The sequence below is a fragment of the Zymoseptoria tritici genome, chromosome 1 (genome assembly GCF_000219625.1).
Source record: "Zymoseptoria tritici IPO323 chromosome 1, whole genome shotgun sequence".
Lineage (NCBI taxonomy): Eukaryota > Fungi > Ascomycota > Dothideomycetes > Mycosphaerellales > Mycosphaerellaceae > Zymoseptoria > Zymoseptoria tritici.
Genome location: NC_018218.1, coordinates 2528825 through 2554018, shown reverse-complemented (window position 1 = coordinate 2554018; position 25194 = coordinate 2528825). Strand labels below are relative to the sequence as shown.

The following is a 25194-nucleotide window of genomic DNA, read 5'->3' as shown; positions in this document are numbered from 1 at the left end:
CCACTACCGCAGCTTCATCCATCATGGGTGACAAAATCTACAGCGCCACATATAGTAATGTATGTCAACGCTCCTCACCACTCTGCGCATCTCACCACTCTGCGCATCCTCCAGACCACTGACATTTTCCCTCCAGGTGCCGGTGTACGAATGCAATGTGGAGGGCAATCATGTGATGCGCCGAAGGTCTGACGACTGGATCAACGCAACGCACATCTTGAAGGTCGGTCTCCAGCTGTGTTGATGGCATGTCGCATCGTACTAATGTGTTATCCTGCCCAGGTCGCCCAATATGATAAGCCAGCTCGAACTCGAATCTTGGAGCGAGAAGTGCAGAAAGGTGTGCATGAGAAGGTGCAAGGAGGGTACGGCAAATACCAGGGCACGTGGATTCCTCTGCCTGATGGTAGATTGCTGGCGCAGAAGAACAGCGTGCTGGACAAGCTCCAGGCGATCTTCGACTTTGTGCCAGGCGACAGAAGTCCGCCGCCCGCTCCGAAACATGCCACCGCTGCGTCTTCAAAACCTCGCCAACCTCGTGCTCCAGCGCAGCCGCGCCGGCAACCTGGTAAGAAGATCGCTAACCAACCAGCTGCCAGCGGGACTAAGACGCGTGCAGTCTATGCTACGGTGCCTGATTACGAGCAAGCAGACACCAGTATGATGGATGGCGATACGCCTGATAACATCACCATTGCATCTGAATCAGCTTTCGACGACTTCGACCACCAGGACGGCTATCACACCGGCTCCCGCAAGCGTCGTCGAGTGGAAGACACGATGACTCAGGCCGACAAGGAGCATCAACTCTGGGCCGAAGAACTCATGGACTACTTTGTGCTTCAGGACGATCCTCAAGATTCTCTCCCCACCGCGCCTCAACCCCCTCCATCTGTTGACCTGAACCGCCCGATTGACGACAAAGGCTATACTGCTTTGCACTGGGCCGCAGCCATGGGCGATATTGAGGTCGTCAAGGATCTCATTCGGCGCGGAGCCAGCATAGACGTTCAGTCCAAAAACGGCGAAACACCTCTTCTGCGAGCTGTTGTCTTCACCAACAATTACGACAGCCAAAACATGGCCAAGCTGGCGGGTCTCCTCATTCGTACAGTCAACATGCAAGAGTGGTTCGGAAGCACGGTGTTCCATCACATCGCCAACACGACGGAGCGGAAGAGCAAATACCAGTGCGCGCGATACTACCTGGACTGCATCCTTGATAAGATGTCGGATGTGCTTCCTCCCGGTGGTATCGAGAACGTACTCAATATTACCGATCACAATGGTGACACCGCCATCACCATTGCAGCTCGGAATGGTGCTAGAAAGTGCGTCCGCAGCTTGATTGGCCGAAATGCAGCTGTCGACATCCCCAACAGGAGCGGGGAGACCGCGGATCAATTGATCGTGCAGCTCAATCATCGTCGACAAGAGCGTACCAACAACCGGCAGCTCTCGTCATCTCCATTTCAGGCCGACTCCAGTCTTGGCCCGATGGGCATGGGTGGGCCGGTGCAGCTACATCAAGGTGCCATGAATGGAGGTGGCATCCCGATCGATCCTCTCATCTCCCAGCAATCGCTCAATGGTACTTCACGAGGTCTGGAGCACAGCGCCGATGTGTACCGGTCCGAGGCTGCGCTCGCACTTACTTCTTCCATCATGCCAGTACTGTTCAACAAAGCGAGAGATTTGGCAAGCAGTATCGATGCCGAGATTGCGGAGAAGGACGCGGAACTGGCTGAGGCCGAACGCGTGGCTGCTCTGCGTCGACAGGAAATCGACGCCTTGAAGCGACAGGCAGAGGAGCTGCGACAGAAGGAGGCAGAAGCCGCCAGCAGGGGAGATGAGCGCGACGAGGAGCTAATAGCTGAGTTGCAAGAACTCATCGCCGAGTGCGAAGGCTTGACAGAAGACGAGCAGGATCTTGCACTCAAGGAGCTGCTCAGTGAAGAGGAACGCGCACTTGAACACGCACCACAGGACGACATCTTGATGGACGACGACGATGACGAGGAAGGCAATTCGGTCAACCACAAAATGATGCTCGTACGCGAGCTGCAAGATCTTATGCAGCAGCGTAAGACTCTGTTCAAGACGATTGTGCAAAATCTCTCGGTGGCTGGTCTGGGCGACAAACAGGGGGAGTACAAACGTCTCATCACTGGTGCTTTGGGAGTCAAGGAGGAAGACGTCGAGAGCATGCTTCCGGAGATTGTGGCGGAGCTCGAGGACTGGCAGCTGGACAACGTCAACGCGGTATAGGGTACTGATGGCAGTTGTTCAACGTGTCCTCGTCACCGACCGTCCAAGCTGGACTGGCTGTTCGATGTTTGAGAGGCGGTTGCGCGGGACTGGATCGGCGGCCGAGATCGTTACATGCCAGGGTGAGCAGGGTCATCGTACTGTCATCTTGCAGTTAGTGAGACCTTGACAGGGTGACGACTCATTCTTGGAACTTGGTTCACTTGAGAGTATTCAATACGACGGGGTTTCGTGATATCTACAGTGTCGTGATTGCATTCCGACCATGACATGCTGGAACTGCACAGATTTATTGTCCAACCAAGTCTTGACAAATATGGACACTTGCGTCGCAAAGCAGAGCGGCCGCAGCCTCAAGCGATCCAGAACCAGATGCGCTCCAGCATATTGCGAGGAAGCCTTTCTGGCCAGTACTCCGCATCAAGTGTCGCCTTGCCAGTCCAGATGTCCGCCTCAGCAGCCTTGACGAAGCTCGTCCTCTTGAAGATCTTCCAGAACGCGAACAGGGCGAAGAAAATGGGGATGACAACGTAGGAGGAAACGAAGTCCTGGATGTCCCAGTTGGACTTTCCGTCCGACCGAGTGAAGTTGACGAAGCCATTGAACAGGATGATGATGATGAAGAAGCCGAGCGCGGCGTATGCCGTGAAGGGCTGGAATTTGCTGCGGAAGATGAGGTCGGATCGCGGGACGTTCTGAGCGAGACAAGCGGCGCGGAAGCGAAGGAAGGCGATGAGGATGCAGACCCAGGTGAAGAGCGAGGTGATGGTTGTAAGACTGGTGTGGTATTAGCAAACGTTCCTGCCATTTCGGGCGCGACGGAAACTCACGACTGAAAGTAGTCAAAGACTTGCGACGCAGAGGAAGCAACCGTCATGTAGGTCAAGAGCCCGATCGATGCTGTGATCAGGACGCAATAATATGGAACACCGGACTTGCTGCAGTGAAGCAGGAATTGTGGAGCCTGCTTGTTCTGTGCCAAGGCGAAGAGGTAGCGAGACCCGGTGTAGAGAAAAGCGTTGCCAGAAGAAGTGGCCGAAGTCAAGACGACAGCATTGATGATTGATGGTAGAGCAGGGATTCCAGCACGGACAATGGCAATGACCCAGGGCGAATGACCAGCACCAGGACCGCCACTGAGGAGGCGTTTGTCGTTGGCTGGAACAGTCACACCAATGGCGAGCGAACCGAGAACATAGAAGAAGAGGATACGCCAGAAGACACGGCGAACCGCCTTGGGGATGTTCCTTCTTGGGTCCTCGGCTTCTCCTGCTGCGACAGCTACCATCTCCACACCACCGTAGCTGAAAGCAGCGTTTGCGAGAGTGGCGAAGAAGCCAGTAAAGCGGGCGGTATCGCTGCCAGGATCGCCGATGTAGCTACGCATGGCAGCATACGGCTCTCGCCAGTATCGGAAACCAAGTCGTCCTTGATCTGGTCCACCTCCAAGATCGATGATGAAGGCGAGAATGAGCAGGCCGATGATCGTCACGATTTTGATGCCTAGAAAATGGGGTCAATCTCTTGAGCGCGTGCATGAGATGGCTATCCACTTACTGGCAAATGCAAATTCAGCCTCTCCGTAGATCGAGACGGCGAAGATGTTCAAGGCAATGATGATGACCAGAATGATGGAAATCCAGATAGCTTGATTGATCGAATCATTCCAGAACCCGATGACCACGGCGGCAGCGGAGATTTCAGCGCATAGCGTCAGGGCAGACGATATCCAGTTGTTCCATCCCACCGCGAATCCAAGAGCAGGATCGACGTAGCGGGCGCAGTACTGAGGTACAGCACCGGGGAGTGGCAGCCAGGTGGCCATCTCACCCAGACACTGCATCATGGCGAAGATGGCGACACCTGTTATCGTGTATCCGAGGACCAGAGAGAGAGGGCCGCCATGATGGAGGGCCTTGCCGATTCCCAAGAAAAGGCCGGTTCCGATCGTACCTGACATTGACGGAAAGAAGAGTCAGCAAAGTCTTGGACTTGCTGTACTGGGGGAGCAAGTACCTCCGAGCGCGATGAACTGGATGTGACGAGACTTGAGCCCTCGTTTGACGTATCCGAACTCTGTCGTGCGATATCAGCCTATAGTCCTTGAATGACCATCCACTGTGAGCGGTTGCTCTTACCCTCGGCAGCCTCAGCACTTCCATAAATGTCAGCCGCCTCCGTGATGGAGCCCTTCCGGACATCGTGATCAGAGTTGAGGCCCCGAGCATCGACCTCGTGGTTGTTTTTCTCGACGTCGGCCATGCTGTGCGTCGGTGCCTTCTGCACCAATGGGAAGAAGTCGTAACGGCTTGAAGTCGACAGAGGCTGGCTGAGGAAAGTCAGGCACGGCCGAAAAATAGTTGCACAGGGAAGTCACGAGTAGTACACGTGGAGGAGGGAGCGGGACGTACAAGTACGGGAGACTCGAGAGATTGAGAGGACCGGGATCAGGTACCTCCCAGGTAATACCTGCTTGGAGCTCAACAAGGGGGTCGGAAATCACGCGGAAGACAGCCTGCTAGGGTTTTGCTGCTCGCGTGCGGAGCAGCCGAGCATTACAACGATCCTGGTGAATCGAAAAGGCTTGCTACGACTGAACCTGGGGCCACGGGATGGCGGCGTTGAGGGATGTTTTAGGAAGGCCCCGATTGCGAGATTCCTAGTGGTCGCGTGCGCACAGCCTGTTCAAAGCAGAAGAGCATTGCCTATTTTGACATCGAAAGCGTACCACCAGGTATCAGCCCAAAAACACTCCCCATCTATGGTGTTCGAAGACATTGTATCTCATTACTTGTCAAGCCTGGGTACTTTGCAGCCGTGAGACGAGGATGGAATGTCTGAGAGGTCGCCGAGATAACCCGGCCTTATCATGGGACCTTTCCTTCGACATGAGGTCCCGGTCCAGCGGCGGTGAAACGTGATCGAGCGGTATGCACTAGTGCTGGTATACGGGTGCGTGATTTCTTTGGCACGAGTCTCCGGGATCAAGGGTCGAGCGTGCGCAGAGTTCAAAGGACTGCTTCGCTCTGCTACTCGATCCAAAACTGTATCCGGAGGATTATTTCAGCAACGCGTGACGGTAACAGACTCCGTCGCTGTTGTCTCCTTCGAGGATAGCTCTCCAGGTACTCGCGTGGGCGAATTGGCCAATCCGGTCGGTCCTCCTGTTGTGCAGTGAGCAGTGGTCGCAAGGCGGGGTCCTGACCCTTGCTGCCAGGATCGATCTTAGTCTTGACTAAGGTAGAGGGTGTTGCATGCATAAGACATGCTTGGAGATAAGCAAGCCCGCCAACCCCAGATTTCCAGTCTTGTGTCTGATAAGCTCTCCCTGGATTCCACGCCGTCGAATTTTGGTGACATCCATTTCGGTAGAAGCGACTGTAGCATCGTCGTAGCGAGATACTGTACGAGCCATCCATTCGTCGATGAACGGACTGCAAAAAGCACATGAGGTTGAGTGTACGTACTCAAGCCATATGCGGCATATACACTCTGCTGCGGCGGAGGGGCCGGAGCCAGCATTGCCTTCATCCTGTCATGCAAACCGCAATGATCCGAGACCGCCCGATGGCTCCGAAAATCTCGCTTGAAGCTTGACCTGTCATACGAATTGCTGTGCAGCCGACGGGATATAGATGGTACCTTATCCCTAGGGCGGGCACCCTTACTTCGGCCGTTGGTCCAGAAGTCTTAGTGCGTCCAGGTCTGGGTGAACGTCGGGTGTCTCGTGTCTCGAGCATGCGCGCCTGACGTAGAACCCATCGACGCACATGGGCTATGCTTCGAGAAGCGGATCGAAGAAGTACAGGCATCGTATACATTTGGTTAACGGACCAATGTTAGCGTGTGGGGCGATCGGCGAAGCACTCAGTGGCACTATCCGCCTCGAGCGATCCATACCATGCCTTCCGTGCCGATATCGAGCTTTCTTTCTACTAGCCTCGTCCATCTGCGGCGTCGCCACTCACCACGTGGCTCAAGTCCAGTGCCTTCCTCCCATCCGCTCTTTGGTACACTTCGTACTCGCTGGATGGCCAACTTTTTGGCCCGCATGCTTGGCGGAAGGTCCATCAGCTCCTCCGCTTCCTCCGGCGGGATATCGTACACCCATCGTTCACCTTCTGTTTCGATTTCCACGCCGGTGATCATACGCTGTTCCACCCATTCGCGGCTGAACAGGTCCAGGGCCCACTTCTTCTCTTTCCATGTCCATCCCGCTGGCGACTGGACATCTTCGAAGAACTGCGTGCCCTTTGGGCGAGTTTCAGACAGTCGCGCAGGGCTGAGCGGATCATGCGGAGATGGAGAGAAAAGCCAAGGTTCCCAGGTATCGCTGTCGTCGTGATGCCTTTGCAGCTCAAAAATCTCCACCTGACGCAGTTCGGCAGGCTCGTCCAGAACAACGTCGGTGTCCACCCAGTGGCGAAAGGCCATTTGCAGACCTTCGAGCTGCTGGCGGAGCTGACTTAGGTTTCGCGAGGACAACAGCACATCTTGCGCTGTTGGATGTCCAGCTCCTGTGGCCAGCCAGCCCCCAAGCAGTGCAACGAACCTCCACGGCACGATGTGGCTTCCCAAGAAGGCCGCACAGCTCAACGCCAGCAACGACAGATAGATCGAAGAGCTAAACGCCTCGTCGCTGAAGTTCGTATATGGCGTGATGTACTCATTGGCAGCATCGTGGATTCGAGAAAAATCTTCCATGCAATTCTGCAGATCTCTCATATTCCTCCAAAAGTCGTTGCTCATGTCTGGCGCGGGCTTGACGCGACTAGCAGGTGCCGTAGGCGGTCCTTGAAGACTAGGCTGTATTCGAGGGTCATCGGCTGGCGTAGCGTGTCGTGCCAGGAAAGAAGGAACCATGATGCTGAACAGAACGCCGACTAGCGGCAGCAGAGGCAGCAGATGCGGTTTGAGACAGAGCAGAGAGTAAACCGCCAGAAACGATAATGTAGCCGTAGGTGTCTTCCAGGTGAACAATCTGATCAATCTGTTCTGCAGCACAAACGCGATTCCGATCCTCGAATTGAACCGTCGAAAATTGGCGGCCATAATTCTAGGGCCGAATTGCGGTCGGTCGACATAGGACCTCGACCTGCGGTCTTTCTTCTTGGACCCAGGCGGTGTGTCCGCACCGTCTCCTTCGACATACTCTTCGCCCACGATTTGCGAGATGATGCTCGCAAACATGCGGTCTTGAAGACTCTGTCTGACATCGGGAGTGCTGTATTCCTCGACTTTGTCCTTGAATTTGTTCGCATGGCTCATGAATCTGTCCCTCTTCTTGCCTTTGGAATCGCCGTCAGACGCGGAGTATGGATCGTCATCGCGAGAAGGTATGCGCAGAACTGGGATCGGCTCGTCGCGGTTGGATATGGGTTCGCCGTCGGTGTCGTCCATGGTTCTGGCTGTCCTCAGGATGTTCGACGATCATCTATCGCTGAGTAAATACAGCGCTCCCACCATGGAGTTGAGTCGGGAAGTGGTGGAGGAGCTCTGAAGTGTGCATCAAGTAGAGGCAAGTTCGAGCCGGGCAACATGTGAAAGCCAAGACTGAACGCCATGACGCAGTTGCATGTGCCAGGTTCGGACGGCATGACTTTACAGAAGCCACAGAATTGCAGAGGCGGAACTGCGAGATGCAACACGAAAACAAGATAAGAGTTCAGCTTGTAGCCTACTTCATAATCTACATCTACTCTACGGTGCACGACCTTCATGTCATTACCGGGCTCTGACTTGCCGCAGATGTCGTTCCGTAACCACTATCCCTCTCCTCCCAGCCACCAAGCTGTTTGGCGACATCGAGACATAGACGGACAACTCTCCTCCTGCCATCGGTACCGAGACCACTGTCTCTACCTGTGGACGTACCCACCCAGATTCGAAGGCTTCCCGCGAGATCTTCCATGCCATGCTCCGTGGCCTTTGGCAGGTCTTTCCGAGCCAGCATGCTCTTCAACAAGCGATACGCAGCAACGGCAGTCAGCAGGGTGAACTGTGCCGGCGCCAGTTGGAGACCAGTCAACGCGTTGAAGGCGCGCATCCGAGCAGACTTCGGCAAGGATGGGGAGCAGAGCGCGATCAGTTTGGCCAGTGTCAATGCGGTACACACATCGGGGGAGGCAGGTGCATGGCTGACTAGGTTCATGCCACCTGTCGGCGACAGCACTGGCAGGGCTTCTAAGGCGATCAAAATGTTACCTTCGCGATTCGTTTTCGATAGCACTGCTTTCGCGGCCAAAGCTCGAACGTGGGTGCTTGATGCCGGAGGCGCGACGCTGAGAGCCAATCCGAGGTAGTATTCGGTGTCCATGGACGACGCATTCTCACCGAGAACATCGGCAAGAGTATCGTCGATGGCGGTGTTGGTGTACCAGGCGGCGACTGCGTCTAGCGGTGATCGAATCGCATGATCCTCGACGACGCTGTCTTTGGCCATGTTCGGTGTGATGCCGTTGGCACTTTGCTTGTTCCATGCGAGGTTCCAAGCTCGCTGAATCATCTCATCGCTCAGGACCTCATCGCAGTCCAGCTCGCCAAGTCGCGCAAGGTGGTCTGGCAGCAACTCCAGTTCGTCATCACTAAAGACAATTCCGTGAGCTTTGGCATGGACGAGGTCCTTTTGCAGCTTTCTCGCCGAGTCCCAGTAGATGCGGCCGACCTTTTCTGTGAATCGCTTGAAGCCAATCATATTGCCATAGCCAGCATTTGCAACCTCCCAGAAGAATACCCGAAAGTGCACAGCCTTCTGCATGAGCCGAGCGGGAGAGTCTGGGAGAGTGCCGCTTTCCATGAGAGTGAGGAGGAGGCGGTAGTAGCTGACCTGTGCATCGCCGCCAGCCAGTTGAGCATCGATAGCGATATCCCAAGCCTTGATGCGGGCCGCCTCCTCTTCTTTCGTCGTACCGGTAATGGCGGTAAACGCCTCAGATCCGATCATGCGTCGCAAACTCAATTGGAACATCTTAAAGCCAACTGCCACGACCTCGTGCAAGAAATGTTTCGGCACCCACACAGTCTGGACGGCGGTCAACCATGCCTTCCGGCGCACCTCAACTGGAGATGCCAGGGATGGAGCCTGTGGCAGCCGCACGGATGCACAAGTCTTCTGCTTCCGACGTGGTGTGAAGGAGAGGAGGGGTAGGAGTATGTAGGCTAGGGCGCCGATTCCGAGCAGCAATTTGAGCAAAGACAGACTGGCCTGTTGCGAGAAGTCTGATGAGGTTGGCGAGCCGAATGTGGCACGCTTGAGCAGCGCCGTGGGCACGGCGAAAAGCTGATGAGCAGACGGGCTTTCGCCTGATTGATGCTCGCTGAATCCTTCCATAGCCAAGACGCTGGCCATTGTGCCCAACACGACCTTGTTGACAAGACCGCCTCCTCGGACATTTGGTTGCTGCGGCTGATTCTGAGCTTCCGCCGGAGGGTTTGGCGGTCTTGCATAGGTGGGCTGGTTATGCGGTTGCATGTACTGTTGCTGCACCATTGGTTGGCCGAATCTCGTCTGATCCTGCGGCACATTGAGGAATGTAGGACTTCCCGCCTGGGACGCCGACGAGACTTCTCTTGATCGGGATAATCCAGATGTCGGATCACTAATCGTACTTCCTTGAGACTCCCTTGACCCCATAGCGGCCTCAACCCGCGACAGTTGTGCCTTCAAAGCAGCCATCTCGTCCGACATCGCCTTGTTGCGAGCCTCCAAGTGTCTGATGTACTCTGTTGCCTTGGCCATGACCGTTGCCTTGTTCAATTTGTGGGCTGGGGTAAGACCACCCAGTTCTTCCTTGTTTCCACCGTTCTTCGCTCGTTTAACGGCACGGAGGCTGGGCACACTGTTGCGCAGCTCAACAATCTTGTCGTTGAGGTTGTTACGATATCGCTTCTCGATAACGTTGTGCGAAGTCTTTTTCACGGGAGGTCCATCTCCATCCTGCGAATCACCATTCTCGCCATTCTCGCCATTCTCGCCATTCTCGCCGTCCTCGACACTTGGCTCCGCCGCGACCTCTGCTTTCCTCTTCCGTCCACCACGTTTCTTGGGAGGCTCAGGCGAGTTTGAAGATATGCTTTGTCGTGTGTTGGTTGTGGACCCGGGGCTGTGGTGTAGACTCGGCGTGGTAGCGGCCAGCGAAGCCGCGATATTGACTTGTTGATCATCGTCGTTGCCATTCGATAGGAGAACGTCCAAATCCGGCATGTCAGTCGACGGGACTGGCCATGCTGCCGCGTGTGAGTCCAGCTTCGGCACAGTGGTCGAGAAAGCATCGAGTGGTGAAGGTTGGGGGAAGTCGAAGCCGGTGTCAAAATCTGCCGTGCCTCCGAACAGCAAAGAATCTTGCCCCAGATCAGCGCTGCCAGGTCCGAAGCCAAAGTTCTCATCGTCGACGATCAAAGGCGGTATCCTCGATTCGTCGTCATTCTGGCCAAAGGGCGCAAGGAAGGCAGGGTCCTGCAACGGGGAGTCGTTCTTCGACGATGCGGAGTTGAACGTGTCGTCTGGCGACGTCGGTTCTGCTGCGGGATCCCATCGTAGCCAGTCCTCCCAATCCTCGTTGTTGTTCGATGCTCCGTCGAGTTGTGACGCGAAGGGAGGCATCGATTGCGATGCACCTGCTCCTCCCTGCCAAGACGCGGTCATGGTTGTGTCTGCGGCGCCCTTTGTGGGTTCAAGTTGAGCGGTCCATACGCGTGGGCTCTGCTGTTCAAGACAGGCCACTGGGTGTTGTATGAAGGAAAGTAAATAGGGCAAGAGTAAAGTATGGTTCGCCGAGTTCTCTACCAAAGTTGAAGTTGCGAGTGGTACCCTCGTACGATTCCGGACCTTGGAGTGGAGACAGCCGATTAGGAAGACAGCGGCCCGTTCACGCTTCTCCTCCCAGCCGGAAGGTCAACAGCCGGACTTTCACAGCCACAAAGGAAACGCGATAGAGAGAGCGATAGTTCAACGTGGCGAGGCAGCCATGCGCACTCCTCGACCATGTTCGCCGACTTGAGCAACACTTTGACCATGATCGTACATCACGGGAAATATGTCTCATTCGCCTGGCAGAGCAGAAAGGCGGAACAGAGACGTAACGGACTCAGCCTCGATCCCTCTCATGGAACGGCACGCAATCATCTTAACGATTCTGTCGGGCACTGGACTGGAGACGTTCATCGAAATGCTTGTTTTGATTACTCATTCATTATTCATACAGATCATGTTGTCCCGCTAATAGACTATGCAGTGCTGTGAAGCATCATCAAGGACAGAGCGAGATGAAGGAGGTGTTCAACATTTACCAATAACACAAGCCTCCATCTTCAACCTTCCACATGCCCGCAAGGCCTTGCTCGATCTCAGCCACCAACTCGCCGGTAGTCGAACCACCCTTTTTGCTGAGCATACGTCGAGTCCAAGTCTCCACCGCTTGTTCCCCAGTCTCATCACGCGCTTGGCGTAAGAAGGGGATCAGAGAGGTTCCGCCAGTGCCTTTCAAGTCCTTTTTGATCTTCGCACCGTCTTCTCCGAAAGTCTTCGCAGGCTGAGCGAGGTTGATCTTCTTCGATGACTTTTCCTTCTCCTCCTTTGCAGATTCATTCTTCTTCGCCTCGCGACTCTTGATGATGATGTAGCGACTGACCATCTGAATGTGCGTGTCCCGGAACGCACTGAGCATCGCGAGACACGCATCGAATGCGAGGCTGAGATCACGGTCGTACCGATGAGCTTGGACGAACTCGCGGATGTTGGCCACGCGGGCGACCTGCTCCAGAAAGCGAGCGTGCGGTCCTGGCATGTACTTGCGCATCTCATAAATGAAGTTGCTGTTCGGCTTCGCTGGTTTGGGTGGTGTGCCGTTCGCTGTTGTGTCTTTGCTGACGCCAGTAGCACGATGCTGAACACCGAGGACAATGTCGAAGAACTGGATGATGCTGGACTGGGCGTTGCTGCCGCCGCTGAACTGCACGTATCGCTGCTTATTGATTGGTCCACCATCATCGAAGATGACCCCATTGGGAAGGCCAGCGTCCGCCATGTTCTTGCTGCCAGCCAGAAAGGGACGAATGCGATGGTAGAAGACGTGCGGGTCGCAGTTGTCGTACATGCGTGCGAGCATGGCGCCGAGCTCGTCGAGACGCTCTGCGAACGACTGGAGGCATAACGTGACCGTGTGACGATTGCCTCGGTTTGCAGCATCGATGGCATTGAGCATGAGGGGTATGATGGCACCGCCTCGAGCTTCAACGGCAATGCTGATCAAGTAGAACCACTTCTCGTCGAGAGATCCGGTGAAGGTGTTGATGGTGTCCAGGTTGGCCAAAGTGTCTGCGCGTTCGGTGTCGAAGATGGGCTTCCAGTTCCACAGCACTAGACCAGCATACGTTGCCACTGGAGGTAGCTCGAGATGCTTGCAAGCAGCCTTGAACGGCACCGTAACAGAAGGTGGTACCCTCTCCGCAGGCTTGTCGCCTCCCCAGATGTAGGCATGAGCAACAAACGCCAGCACGCTGTACGCGCGATGCCATTCCGCCTCGCTCGATAGTCTATCTGTTGATAGCACAGGGAGCTTCTCCACGATTTCTCTCAATCTCTTGCTCAGCACGAGTCCTTGGAGGTTCTTGACGACATACTCCCATGGCTCGTAGTATGAGTCGGGTAGTGATTCGATCGGGAGTTCTGTAGGCAGAAAGCCATTCGTGCTGGATACTCCATATTCTTCGGGGACTGGGATGGGAAACATTGCGATGCTGCCAGACGCAGGCTTGATACGTTGGAGACCTTGTTATCGGTCTTGACGCAACGCAACAAGCCCAGCCGTAAAGTGCTCGATTCGTTCCCGATTCAGACCGTGAGGGTGTTGTTTGGCTTGTGGATTGCAAAAAACGCTGGTGATGATCTGTTGTTGCGAATGGCGGGGCCTCGATTTGTCAGGCGGGTATCAGATGTTTGAGTTTGTGGATTTGAGGAAACAGAAAGTCGAGAAAGAGGATTCACGTAGACTTATATGGTAGGATTGAACGTGAATCAAGTAAACGCATTGTGACAAGTGACTAGAGAAGAGTGAGACAAATTCTTTTTACTGGAGGCGACACAATGTCATTGTTGTCTCGTTCTATGATCTCAGCGTTGTTCCCTTTTGCAAGTCCTCGATGAGCGACATCGCCCGAGATTTGGCTGGTCCTTTGACCGTTCCCGCCACGCTCCGGTCGTCGGCTGTGAGGGTCGAGAACGTGGTCCTCGAAGCCAAAAATTCGTGGAACAGTCAGCATGTGATTTCAAAACGGGCTAAAAAGACGTATAAGGCCAGAGAGCAAAACGCTGTGTAGTGGTACAGGTAAGCAGCAAGACATGCTACATTACCGTCCAAGTCGATTGGGAAGACAAGCCAAAGAGTCGCATGATAAGCTAGCGACGAGGCAAAGACAGTCGTACAGTTACTCACCAAGGGATGCTGAATAGGCGTACATCTCGGGCGCAGGGCATAGGCGTGTCCGGCGCTCGAATTATCAAAATCCGATGTACAAGTAGGCCTCGGTATGCCGCCACTTTTGTTCCTGAAAGACCGCGGGTCTAAGCAACTCCCACCCTGATGTCGATGTCGTTGGCAGCTGTGACCGGGTCCCATCATTACCTTGTGCGAATAATTTGCCATGAATCGCAGGATCTGCCGCGGACGTATCTACAATCTTGATCGATGCACTCGCCGTGGTGACCACTCGGTGCAACCGTAGTGCAACAAGACCGCATTAAGAGGGCGAATTTGCTATATGATCAGCTTTCGAGGAGTCGACAAGGACCACGACCAATACATAAGGCTGCCACTCGTGCGTGAGGCATGCCTTACAAAGTGCAGAAATGCCATGTATGCACACACGTCTCAGCCACGAGAATCAATGTCTGCAGCTCGTTCGCCTTTCAGGGACACAAACCCGCTGCTAACAGCGTCGTCCTTCCTGTGATCGGAAGGACAGAGGCTGAATGCCTGCGTGAAGACTCTTGGTTGGGTTCTCATCGGCGAAGGACATATGGCTCTGGATTACCGGTCGGCACGGTTACCGACTCATGCTCGACTGGTACTAGGGGCACGTTCTCAGGTATGTTCGGCCGCTCTTTGTGTGGAACACCGTGTGGTCGCGAGCATAGTCGTGGTTCCGGCAGTGGAGTGGAGTTGGATTGAGCCTTGGCGGGCCGCAAGCTGGAGTCGTCTTGACCGGGAGCGCGAACAGCGGCATGCGCGTTGGCTCGAACTTGTCATTGCACATCTTGCTGAAGCTGCTTGCCAACGTCGGTTTGCGTTTTTTCTCTCACGGCGATGGAGCCCGCGTCACGTCCAGAAAACGTGCACTCGTGGGCCAGCTCCGCCGCGCCTGAGTGCTGTCATGCCGTCGAGCCATCTCGAGGACGCCAGGCGTACCGTACGTTCCCACCTCGAAGACGCAGAACCACCTCAGCTTTCGGCCGCATTGGCCATCCTTAGAATCATCGCTCCAATCGACCGCCATTCGGGCGTGTCGGCATGCTGCACTGCGTGGCATTCCAGGCTTGAGTGCGTCTTCCACAGCGGCCAGTCAGCATGATACCCTCCTCAGTTGAGCTTCGCCTCGCAAGAAGTCTGTACGACGATGTTGCGTCAGCGAAAGACCGAGAACTCGGCTTAAGGGTATGCATCCTTTGGTCAACGGCGTCTATAAGATCACGCTTTTCTCATGTCGAGTAAGCTCGTCAGCAGCAAACGAGCTGGCACAAGCGAAGCACATGTGTTGCATCGGGACTGCCGGAACGAGTTGTGCATGCACCGCCCCTCCACAGTTTGGCCGGACGTCGGGCTGCCATTACGCCTGGGGTCAGATGCAGGCCTCCAGTGTATCAGACCAGGGCAGATTTTACACCACGGTGGCAGTGAACACCACGGTGGCAGTGATCTTGTCCCCTTCCGGTGCCACCCTCGCTGTCCTGGCCGCAGCCACGCGAAGCCGAAGCATGCCGCTGAAAGAGGCCGCCGCATTATTTACGTCCTCCGATCGCATGACACGCGCGATTAACGGTGTTGTGTTCCAAAACTCTCCGAGACGGCAAGACCCTCAGGCAGGGGTTTCAATGATCGGACCGGCATGGGAGAGGCACATAATGTGAGAGGCCCGGGCGTGCCGAAACCGGGTCGAGATTCATCGACTTCTTACTGAACGATCTCTGCTCGTCGTCGAAGGGCATCATCATTGTCATGTCCGTCTTCATGTCTCCTCTCGTCACTGCGCAGTCAAGCACACCGCTTGGTAATGTCGAGGTAATATAACGCAGAAAGTCAGCAGCAGATCAGCGATGTTGGCTCGCTCGGCTCTCCACTCTGCAAGTTGCTAGCCCTCGCAATGACGCCGGACTCGCCGGCGGGAGCAATTCCGACCACACCACCAACCGACGACTCTACTCCTACTGCGGTGCAGCTGCTGTTCTTGCTGCAGACATGGCGTCTTCAGTTCGAGAATAATACCTTTGCCATCCACGCCAGCGATATGGAAAACATCCACGGGGTCGACGTGAGCTGGATGCACAAGCCCAAGGGTAAGTATGTTCACGATCGCATGGTGTCGCATGACCTCATATTGGGTGCTCGAGATTTATTGCTCATGCAGCGTTCGATGAGGAGGAGCAGCCGTTGACGAAGCATGTGTAGGTCATGAACGACAAAGATCCGCGACCGTCCCATCGAGTCACCCTCCGAGCCAGCCTCGAGACATCAAGGCCAAAACGAATGGAGCCTCGCGCTTACCGAGTCCGCAGCCACAATCGGTTGGAAACACGACGAGCAGGTCTTCGTACTTCCCTGGTCCAGTGACGCCCGCATCAATATCAAAGCCCGCTAAAGACCCAACCACCGCAGTCCCGACTCCCTCGACTCCCTCCTCCACGACTCCATCGAGGCCGCAGTCGCGCCGACCGAGCTTACTCAAGCGCGCCAGTTCCGAGAAGCTGAACGGTGATGGCAAGAGCCTGTCTCGCAAAGGTTCGTGGATGAGCAGTCTTAGCAGCAAGTTCTCCTCGACCTCGGAATTGGCCAGCTCGCCAAATGTGCCATCGCCTGCCGCCAATGCCAATGGTACCACAAGGCTGGACGGAGCACAGGAAGAGGCCGAGCCATATGTGCCGTCCACACCCAAAGGATCATCATTCTTCTCAAGCTTGACACGGAAATTGTCAGCTGGCCAGTCAGGTACTGTCCCCAGGGCGAACACAAAAACCGGCGTATGTCAACGCCGAGTGCTCAATGTGGATCCGAATCGGCAACGCTGTCTGGTGCAAGAGCTAGATGTCAGCAGATTGAGGAAAGTTTCGTTTTGTGTCGATGTGGAGATCGCAGGCGGTCCGAGGTACAAAGACGATGATGAGGATGACCAAGAGCGGAAGAGAAAGAAGAAGGACGTTCGAGTAAAGGAACGGGCAGAGGGCGAAGCTCTCAAAAATCCCGAAGCTGCGCAAGATGAAGCTGATGAAGCGAAGCTCGCGAGCAAGAGCAAGCCTTTACCCATACCCAAGGAGGAGACCACCGGAGACTCACGCAATAGCCCTCGAGAGGAGAGTGTCAGTCCTCCCGTCGGTAATGTCGGCAGCGTCGAAGGGCATGCCGGAAGCGACAAGAAGAGGGAGAAGAAGAAGCGATCCGAGGAGGAGAGGAAGGAGCGGAAGGAGAAGCGAAGGAGAAGGGCAGAGGAAAATGGAACGATACCGGTGGAATTACCTATGGACGGTGAGAGTCCACTACCTGAGATGAGCTCGAGCATGACATCCGCTTCCCTACCGACCACGCATGGTGAGCCTGTAAATACAAAGACTCCTCCGAAGCGAGACAGGCCCACGACGGATCCTGTGCGAATCTATCGAAGGTGCTGTCAACTCAGAGAAACTCCGATCCTCAAGCGCATAACGGAGCAGCTAATGTCCCCAACATGCTGTGTACCAGAGCAGCCCGGCACGGTCTTTTGCCTCGACTTGAACGGATCCAGGCTACAGCTGGCCGACATGGTCACGCTCGGTGACTGGTTAGCAGTGGTCCCGGTCAAGAAGCTGCTTCTTGATGATGCAGATCTCAGTGACGAAGGCCTTCGTTGCATACTCGCTGGACTCCTCGCAGCAAAGAGGCCTGAACCCATGAAGCGAAGGAGTACATCACCAAAGCACCGAGAAGCCGTGCCAGTCAAGCACCGTGAAGAACGCAGTGGAGTCGTCGAAAAACTCAGTTTGAAGAACAACTCGCGAATAACACGAATCGGGTGGAAGCACATCAGCCTGTTCTTATGCATGTGCAGCTCCATCAAGGCTATCGACTTGTCTATGATACAATTCCCGGAAACCTTGCCACCGAGCGCACAAGCTTCTGCCGTCAAGCCTCTGCAGAACAGCCCCAACGGCTCAGACCAGGACATGGACGCTGCCGAGATCCTATTCAAATGTCTCAGTCAACGTCTGGGAGGAAACAAATTGGAGGAGCTCCTGGTGTCTCAATGCGGCATGACCGCTTCTCAGATACGCAAAGTGGTGGACGGGGCAGTCTTATGTGGCATCAGTCGTCTTGGACTGGCCGGCAATCAGTTGGATGACGAAGGTCTTGATGCGGTATTACACTATTTGAAGTCAGGTGTCTGCCACGCTTTAGACATCGGTGGTAATGACCTTCGCGATAAGATCGATCAGGTCGCCGAAGCACTGGAAAGCAAACCTGGAACATGGGGCCTGAGCCTGGCTGACTGCAACCTCGATACCGAGTCGATCCGGCCATTGTTCCCCGTCCTGGCGAAGCTTCCTGGTTTTAGATTCATCGATTTGAGTCACAATCCTGACCTTTGCAGCAAGGACAATGGAACGATATCGCTTCTACGGCGCTACCTTGGACAAATGAAGGATCTCAAGAGAATGCATCTGTCGGATGTTGGGATGAGCCCGAAGCAAGCAATCGCACTTGCCGACGTCCTGCCAGAAGCTCCTCAGCTAGCACATTTCGCTATCATGGACAACCCGCAACTGTCTGCCCTGGCCAGCGCTAAGGACGAAGAAAGCCAGGAGGAGGCGTGTGCACTATTTGCAAGCTATATGGCAGCGGTCCGGGTCTCGAGCACTTTGATGTGTATCGACATCGATGTCAGTGACCGTCATTTCGCGAACGTGCGTATCGTTGTGCTGACACGCTACAGGTTCCAAGCGCAGACAATTCTGAAATTGTTAAAGCACTGGCAAAACAAGTGGTTGCGTATTCATTGCGTAACATGGAACGGGTTGCGCTGGCCGACATCACTGGCATGCCATCCGCAGCGGCTACAGCAGATGCAGCTGCGTCGATTACGCAGGCCCATGGTGGCGAGCAACAGGTGAAGGAGATTGCCGTTCCAGATGTACTAATGCACCTTGTTGGCCATGTGGAGGGCAGCTCCGAGAGTCACGACAACGACGAGCCCGCGCCGGACGACGATTACATCGTTGGTGGAACTGGAGTCGTGAAAGCCCTTCAGTACGTGTTGGGAGAAAAGGCTGATGATCTTCGACGTGGCAGTGGAACCGCCTCGCCGACGGGTGGCAAATCTGCGCAGGGGAGACAAGACGGTTCTGCGGCTCTCGAGACGGAGCAGCAAGGCAAGGCGAAGAAGATGAGCAAGAATTTGCTCGACTCTGCGAGAAAGATTCGAGCTCGACTACAGCCGGCGCTTCGAAAGGAGGCTACTACCGGCGACGAAATGGCTTACCGACGCCTCGTCTTCCTTGATCAAACCCTGCAGAGTATGATACAGCGCTTCGAGGAGGAATATCCCGAGACGCGCGTGGCCCCTCCATCACCCAAGCGATTGTCGCAGGCTTCATACGACACAGAGCCAGTCGCCCCACTTTCGATCATGACTCAAAGCACAGAACCCGCCCAAAAGTCCGACGACGAAGACGAGCTCGACGACGGCGTCAAACCGGCCTTCTCGCGTCACAATAGCGATGTGTCACTCGCATCTCGTGCATTGGCAATTGAAGAAGGCCACCTCCATCGTCTAGGTCAACGTATGCGCCGCTCTGTCGTGGATTCTCCTCTTGCGATTGCTGCAGATGACGACTCGTTGGCTTGGAAAGCCCAGGAAGAGGCAAGGTTGGAGTCGGTCAAAATGCGAATCGAGTCCATCACCGGGCCTGAGCTGAAGCAGCTTGTCGAGCAGGACGGCTGGGACGTCGTGCTGGAGAAACTTGGCGCCAATATGAATGATCTGAGGGCGCTGCAAGAACAAGATCCGAATTCTTGGGAGGAATTCAAGGAAGCCCAGCTGAAAGCGAAGATGAATGTTGCACAGGATGCGCGATAGCGCTCGACGACTCGACGAGTGGTGCTGTACGATAACGAATGTACTATGAGAGTGCTCCAAGCACATGTCCGATTCACCTGTCCTTCCTTCACGCGACCGCATCGTAAGGGTGTATCCTTATCCCGGGACACTGTGCAGGGCAACGAGCGACGCGGTATCTCCGGGCTTTGATAGGAGGTGAGATCGCCTGTAGGGCCAGTAGATAAGGAGCAAGAAGGGGAAGACAGGCCAGACGATCAGTGCGATTCTACAAATCGTGCGACTGCCCTTTGAACCACTCCGGCTTGAAATAGTTATATGTAGGTGCTACACCGATGTTCAAACTGGAACCACGGTGGCATCATTCTGGCTGTGGAAGAGGATATGTGACAAGTGACAAGTGACGTTTGATCGTATTTCTGCATATCTCATTGTCCCTCGACATGCTATCCTCGATTGATTTTCCTTAATCATGCCAAGAACGCCCATCGCTGAAACAGTGGTGGGAGCGTTGTCGACACAGAGATCGCTAAGCTCGAGTATGAAGTATCCACATCTAGCTGGTAAGAGCCTTGATCTTCTCTTGCACACGCTCTTGCCTCTGGGCGTGTGTGAGCTTCTTCTGCTTGTACTTCAGAGACTCAGCCTTCCACTGCTCCTTCGTCTTCTTCTCGCCCTCGCCCTCCGCCTTCTTGAATGGGTCCTCGCGGATCTGCTTGTGCGCATCCTGGTAGAGCTCCTCGAGACCATCGGCCTCAATCTCATCGTCGATGTATCCGTTGAACTGGGACTTGTAGCGCTCCTCGTCGTCGTCGGCGAGGGTCTCCATGTACTCAGCGACGTGACCGCCGAAGATGTACTTGCGGAGGGTCTCGGCGTCGAGCTCCTTGGTCTCAATGTCGAAACCGGGGAAGCGCTTCTCGGAGTGAGGGATGTAGAGGCCACCGTCGGAGGCACCCTTCATCGCACCGAAAACGCGGGCACCGGTGCTAGTGCGGGCAAGACCAACATCGAGGAAGGCCTTGAATGGGCGGCGGGTCTCGCCATCGACATCGGCGGGCTCGGTGATGGTGAATTCGCCGTCAGCCTCCTCCACACCCTCGAAGGTCTCGTCGAGCTTGAGCTTGGCGAGCGTGCGGCGGGCAAGGAGCAGACCGGTGCAGTAGGCAGCGGCCCAGTTGGTGAGACCGTGGGTGATGCCGTATGCCTTCAGCTCGTGCGCGTACGCAGCGGAGAAGACCTTGTCTCCGGTGAGCTCAGAGGTGACGATCTGGCAGATGATGTCCTTGTTGGTGAAGCGGACGACCAGGCGGTACTTTGGCGCATTGTACTTGTTCTTGGCCTGGGTGATGAGGCGCTTGCGGGCGTAGTAGTCGGTCTTTCCGGCGCGGCGACGAGCGTACTTCACCTGGTAACGGCTGTGGAAATGTCAGTTGGGGGATTATCCAATGAGTCGTGGGAGTGGACGGACGAGAAGTAGGCGCTATTCTTGACGAGCTGCAGATATTGTCAGTAGAGCGCACATTGAATGGATTGGATTTCTTCAAACCTTGGTGAACGGCATGATTGCGACTTTTTCAAGTCTACATTTTCCTCAGAGTCAGCAAGACTTCAGACCAGCTTCCGAAGCATTTTGCGGCGACTCTTCATCTCTCTGCTGGGGGGATCGGGCTCAACTCACGAATTGGCAATGTGCTTGTCGAGCGGTGATTTCGAAGTTCAGAAAATCATCTCCCTATCATCGTGCGCCAAGGATTTCGTGAGATGCAGGCGCGGGAGCAGCCGCAAGGAAGGTGCACGACCGCACAGTTCAGCCCTCTCTCACTCTCAAGTTTGAACCTTGCGACCAACAGGTTATGAGGTGGGAACCTCCACGTCGCATCTTAGTATTCATCTGTGATGTGCCTCATGGCACAGGTTCTATGCATAGCCTCTCACTCTTCGCATACTTCATCCTCGAGACCATCTCGCTTCCTCTGTCCAGTACACGACACCGCTCCCTCCATCTCTCCGCTCAAACTGCAACACTCCAAACCAACCCAATAAGCCCACCTCGTGCGGTGCATTTCACACGAAAGCGTAGAGATGCATTGCCGGCCAGACCGTGAGAGCGGCAATCCTGACGCACATTCACCCCAATTTCCCTGCAACTTTCACCGTACAGGTATCGCTCGGTTGGTTTGGATGGTGTGAGCCGAAGCGCGGAGGTACTACGTGGACGGGCGGAGCGCGTTCTGTAGAGGTCGGACAATCCAACAAGGCGGCCACACAACGACGCAGAGCGACCAAATCGCAAGGCATGGAGCATTGGGCGGAGCATCTCGACGATGCGGAGGAATGGTGTGCGACTAACGTGGCGGGACACTTGATGGGACTCTGCAGATACGATTCAGCCAGGAAACACCCATCCCCGTCACGGTCTCCCATGAAGTACGGCCGCCGTATATCCTTCCTTTGGGATCATCCCATACCTCATCGTACTATCTGGACGACGTCGGTCTTGGCGACCAAAGCTCACCACGATTGGCATGTGTCAGCTAAGAGCGACATAGCACGCACACTGTGTCTGCGCCCATAGGCGCGAGGGTGAAATGTGCCCCAAGGGGAGTGTTTACGACCACGGGAAGTGGTATGTCCTCGGGCAGCGCACAGAATTGAGCTTTGTTCGATGCCGATGGGATCCCGCAGAGCGAGTATGAATTGGTCGATATCCGCGGCAGGCTGTATGGCGTTCAGCAGCATGTTCCGCGAAGTCGAATGATCCGTCTCGCCAGGCCACCTGGAAGCGTAGATGCGGACTGCCCTACACCACGCTCGCAGATTCGCACGCGATGTTCTCGTACACCAGTGGCTCGCGGTCCGTGTTCGGCAATGCTGCACATTCAAGTCGCTCAAGTTGACCCTTCCAACGACATCGCTAGTCCGAAATGTCTGGACGTTCTGCATAGCGCGTCCGGTACTGTAATCCGGGTTGGTCAGATCTTCTGGACGTTGCCCGGATGAAAATCTCGCAAGGAAGTGTCCAACATGGCAAGTCAACTGTATTCAGACCCGATGCTCCCTTGCAAGCAGACAATGTCTTCAATTTCTATGCTGTAGTAGTCATAACCGACATTTGCACCAGTCTCCTCTTTGGCCGCCGGTCTCCACTTTCCGCTCCATCATTCGGCAGTGGCTATCCAACTAGTTATGCGGCGTGACGGCAGAGTAGGTGGTCTTATCAACAACCTCGCAAGTAGTGACAAGGACTTCGATGAACTGTCGGTGAGGGCCCTCGAGCCAGCGAAAGCCTGCTAGAATCTCACAACGACCAGTGCTAGCAAAGAACAATAGAACAAAGGTCGAAGAGTACAGTACCAAGATCACATGTGCAAGTTGCCCGCTCCGACTCGATCTGGGATTTGCTGCCAGCCACTTCTAAGAAAGTTTACACGAATGGTGTGAAGATCTGATTCGCTGAACAGCTTCAGCCGCGGCGGAGATCTGTCCTAGAACTGCCTTTTCAGTGATGAGCACTATACCCGATTGCTAACCACGAACATGTTAGACGTTATTGCGCCTCTCATTTTAGCGGTGTGCTCGATTGCAAGGACGACCCGATGACCTCGGCCTTGACGGATGACAACAATGAGATCAGAGCGAGCACTGTACTCCCACGCGATCCTTGACATGTTGAGAGGTCTTCTGACAGGGACAGAACGATCGCCGCGCGCATCGCCAATCATTACACAAGCAGATCTTCAGTCAGCCGCTTCAGCCGCATCCTGCTGTCCGCAGGCGCAGCAAATATGCTTTTCGGCTTTCAATTCCACGTATACAGCATGGTGATGACCCCGCGTCCGATAGATGCAGGTGTCAAAAAGACGACGGATTGTGTAAGCGCGCTGTTGCCGTCATCACGGCTCACACGGGCCAAGGACGACACGAGGTCATGATAAAGGGCGTGGCGTAAACTCATACCACCCGGACCCACCCGCCTTGAGACGACAAGACAAACCTCCCTTGTCTTTTTCTTCAGCGTGGTTCGAATTCGAAATTGCAATCGAGGACATTCGACAAAGGAGCTCCCAGAAGACTCGAACGAGAAGACCTTGGCGAATCGAAGAAAGACGACAATCCGCAGGACCCCTACCTCTACTGAAGCAATCGTTCAATCCTTGAGCGAAGGGTCCACAATTGATCTTGGAGATTTGGCTGAGAAGAGTAACGATCGGAGAAGGTCCTGGAAACCAGCCTATCTTCGACCTGTGGGGAGGAAGGGAAGGATATTCTCCGTCTACCTCGAGGAGTTGAAATTGTCTTCCACTGCACGTTCACCATCTCACATCCCGCACTGGACGTGACCAACGCGACTGTCTTGTCCACACAGCATTGCCCTGGAACATTGTGCCATACCGGACCCACTCTTTCGGCTGCACCGCTTCCCAAATTAAGCCATATACACGGCTGTGAAACACGCCTTGGAGATCAACCGTGTCTTTGGATGCCGACTGCTCCGCTCTTTCTTGGAACCCAGCTGTGGAGTGTGCCAGTGAATAACTAAAGGATTGCTTTGTCCTCCCTTTAGCGTCTGATCGATTCCCGGCAACAACATGCCTTCGCCACGCTCATCGCCTGCCATGAGCTCTACGACACCGCTATCACCTGGATACCTACCTTTGCACTTCGACAGCCTGCGACGACCTCCTTCGCCCAGAGCCATGCAGACAAGAACTCCCAGTCTTCAGCGACGGCCGCAGGGCCTGCAGCTACCGCACCTACCCCGATTTCACCCCGCCAATTTCAGCAATCATTCTACACCTGATGGGGCGTCGGCCACGTCTTCTCCACAGCCACCAATGTCTCCACGCGCGCACCAACGAATGTACAGTGATGCGCAGAAGCACTTGTACCTCAATCAACGGGAAGCATTATCGGCTGCTGCACGGGTCACCTCGCCTGGCCAGGTCCGGAAACCTCTAAGTCCACGCCTCCAGCCACTGGGAAGTCCTGGACCCGTCACTCCTCTTGAACTGGAAGGCCAGGAAGGTTACCTGATTGCCGGTGCTCGTAACAGCTCTTCCCACGCTGCAACGGCCTCCAAGGATATTGTCGAGACGTTCATCAAGCAGGAGAAGACACGGAGGCAAGGGCCTCCAAATGCATCATCACCTCGATCCAGCAGTCGGTGACCTATGGAAATGAGTCGCGGCGCAGCAGGGAATTTTTCGGGCCACACAGCACAGACGGCATGAGTGCTATGATCAAAGAATTGAGAGGATGGGTATCAGCGCTTCGGCGCTCCCGGAAGGCGTTGCTGGAATGTGGGCATATGATTCATGGCAAGGTGGAATTGGCGTTGATGGGAGGATCGATTACCGTCGAAGGATGGTGTCTGTTCTTGTAGCGGTGTTGAGCGCATGACAGCTCCGCCGTCTGAGGTTGAATGGCGCTACGATGTAAAATCCACTGTTGGAAGAATCAACACTCCCGTCCATCTTTAAATTTGTGTCTTTGTGATATTGCTGATGTGCTTGTTGACGGGAGGTGCCCCGGTGGCGATCTCGTTCGGGAGCTGCACGTGACGCGATATGAAGCGGCTCCAAAGGACTAAACCAAAGTTGTTCTTCGAGCTTCCGAATTCCTGCACAA

General features: G+C 54.9%; 9 protein-coding genes across 9 annotated transcripts; 3 read left to right on the top strand and 6 right to left on the bottom strand.

Annotated features, from left to right (window-relative positions):
- Positions 1–23: 23 nt before the first annotated feature.
- Positions 24–2309, top strand: MgSwi4 (apses transcription factor; the record flags this gene model as incomplete). The annotated part of the gene is made up of 4 exons (XM_003857368.1): positions 24–59; positions 137–223; positions 283–1486; positions 1547–2309. 4 exons carry the CDS (start codon positions 24–26, stop codon positions 2266–2268), a joined length of 2049 nt encoding a protein of 682 aa, XP_003857416.1.
- A 312-nt stretch (positions 2310–2621) lies between these two features.
- Positions 2622–4639, bottom strand: MYCGRDRAFT_65946 (uncharacterized protein; the record flags this gene model as incomplete). Its single annotated transcript, XM_003856185.1, has 5 exons — positions 2622–3045; positions 3099–3771; positions 3826–4221; positions 4285–4344; positions 4407–4639. 5 exons carry the CDS (start codon positions 4528–4530, stop codon positions 2622–2624), a joined length of 1677 nt encoding a protein of 558 aa, XP_003856233.1.
- Positions 4640–6144: 1505 nt separating this feature from the next.
- On the bottom strand, positions 6145–7668 carry MYCGRDRAFT_33998 (uncharacterized protein; the record flags this gene model as incomplete). The annotated part of the gene is made up of 1 exon (XM_003856184.1): positions 6145–7668. One exon carries the CDS (start codon positions 7666–7668, stop codon positions 6145–6147), a length of 1524 nt encoding a protein of 507 aa, XP_003856232.1.
- A 246-nt stretch (positions 7669–7914) lies between these two features.
- Positions 7915–10581, bottom strand: MYCGRDRAFT_65942 (uncharacterized protein; the record flags this gene model as incomplete). Its single annotated transcript, XM_003856183.1, has 2 exons — positions 7915–10219; positions 10262–10581. The coding sequence occupies 2 exons, from the start codon at positions 10469–10471 to the stop codon at positions 7985–7987; spliced, it is 2445 nt and encodes an 814-aa protein (XP_003856231.1).
- Positions 10582–11446: 865 nt separating this feature from the next.
- MYCGRDRAFT_52885 (uncharacterized protein) lies at positions 11447–13102 on the bottom strand (the record flags this gene model as incomplete). The annotated part of the gene is made up of 1 exon (XM_003856182.1): positions 11447–13102. The coding sequence occupies one exon, from the start codon at positions 12996–12998 to the stop codon at positions 11553–11555; it is 1446 nt and encodes a 481-aa protein (XP_003856230.1).
- A 1231-nt stretch (positions 13103–14333) lies between these two features.
- Positions 14334–14885, bottom strand: MYCGRDRAFT_102369 (uncharacterized protein; the record flags this gene model as incomplete). The annotated part of the gene is made up of 1 exon (XM_003856181.1): positions 14334–14885. The coding sequence occupies one exon, from the start codon at positions 14791–14793 to the stop codon at positions 14563–14565; it is 231 nt and encodes a 76-aa protein (XP_003856229.1).
- A 1355-nt stretch (positions 14886–16240) lies between these two features.
- On the top strand, positions 16241–19584 carry MYCGRDRAFT_65937 (uncharacterized protein; the record flags this gene model as incomplete). Its single annotated transcript, XM_003857369.1, has 2 exons — positions 16241–18388; positions 18442–19584. The coding sequence occupies 2 exons, from the start codon at positions 16268–16270 to the stop codon at positions 19582–19584; spliced, it is 3264 nt and encodes a 1087-aa protein (XP_003857417.1).
- A 364-nt stretch (positions 19585–19948) lies between these two features.
- Positions 19949–21257, bottom strand: MYCGRDRAFT_102365 (60S ribosomal protein L5; the record flags this gene model as incomplete). Its single annotated transcript, XM_003856180.1, has 4 exons — positions 19949–20981; positions 21035–21060; positions 21113–21146; positions 21245–21257. 3 exons carry the CDS (start codon positions 21125–21127, stop codon positions 20120–20122), a joined length of 903 nt encoding a protein of 300 aa, XP_003856228.1.
- A 2566-nt stretch (positions 21258–23823) lies between these two features.
- Positions 23824–24881, top strand: MYCGRDRAFT_102360 (uncharacterized protein; the record flags this gene model as incomplete). Its single annotated transcript, XM_003857370.1, has 1 exon — positions 23824–24881. One exon carries the CDS (start codon positions 24156–24158, stop codon positions 24732–24734), a length of 579 nt encoding a protein of 192 aa, XP_003857418.1.
- Positions 24882–25194: the final 313 nt, after the last annotated feature.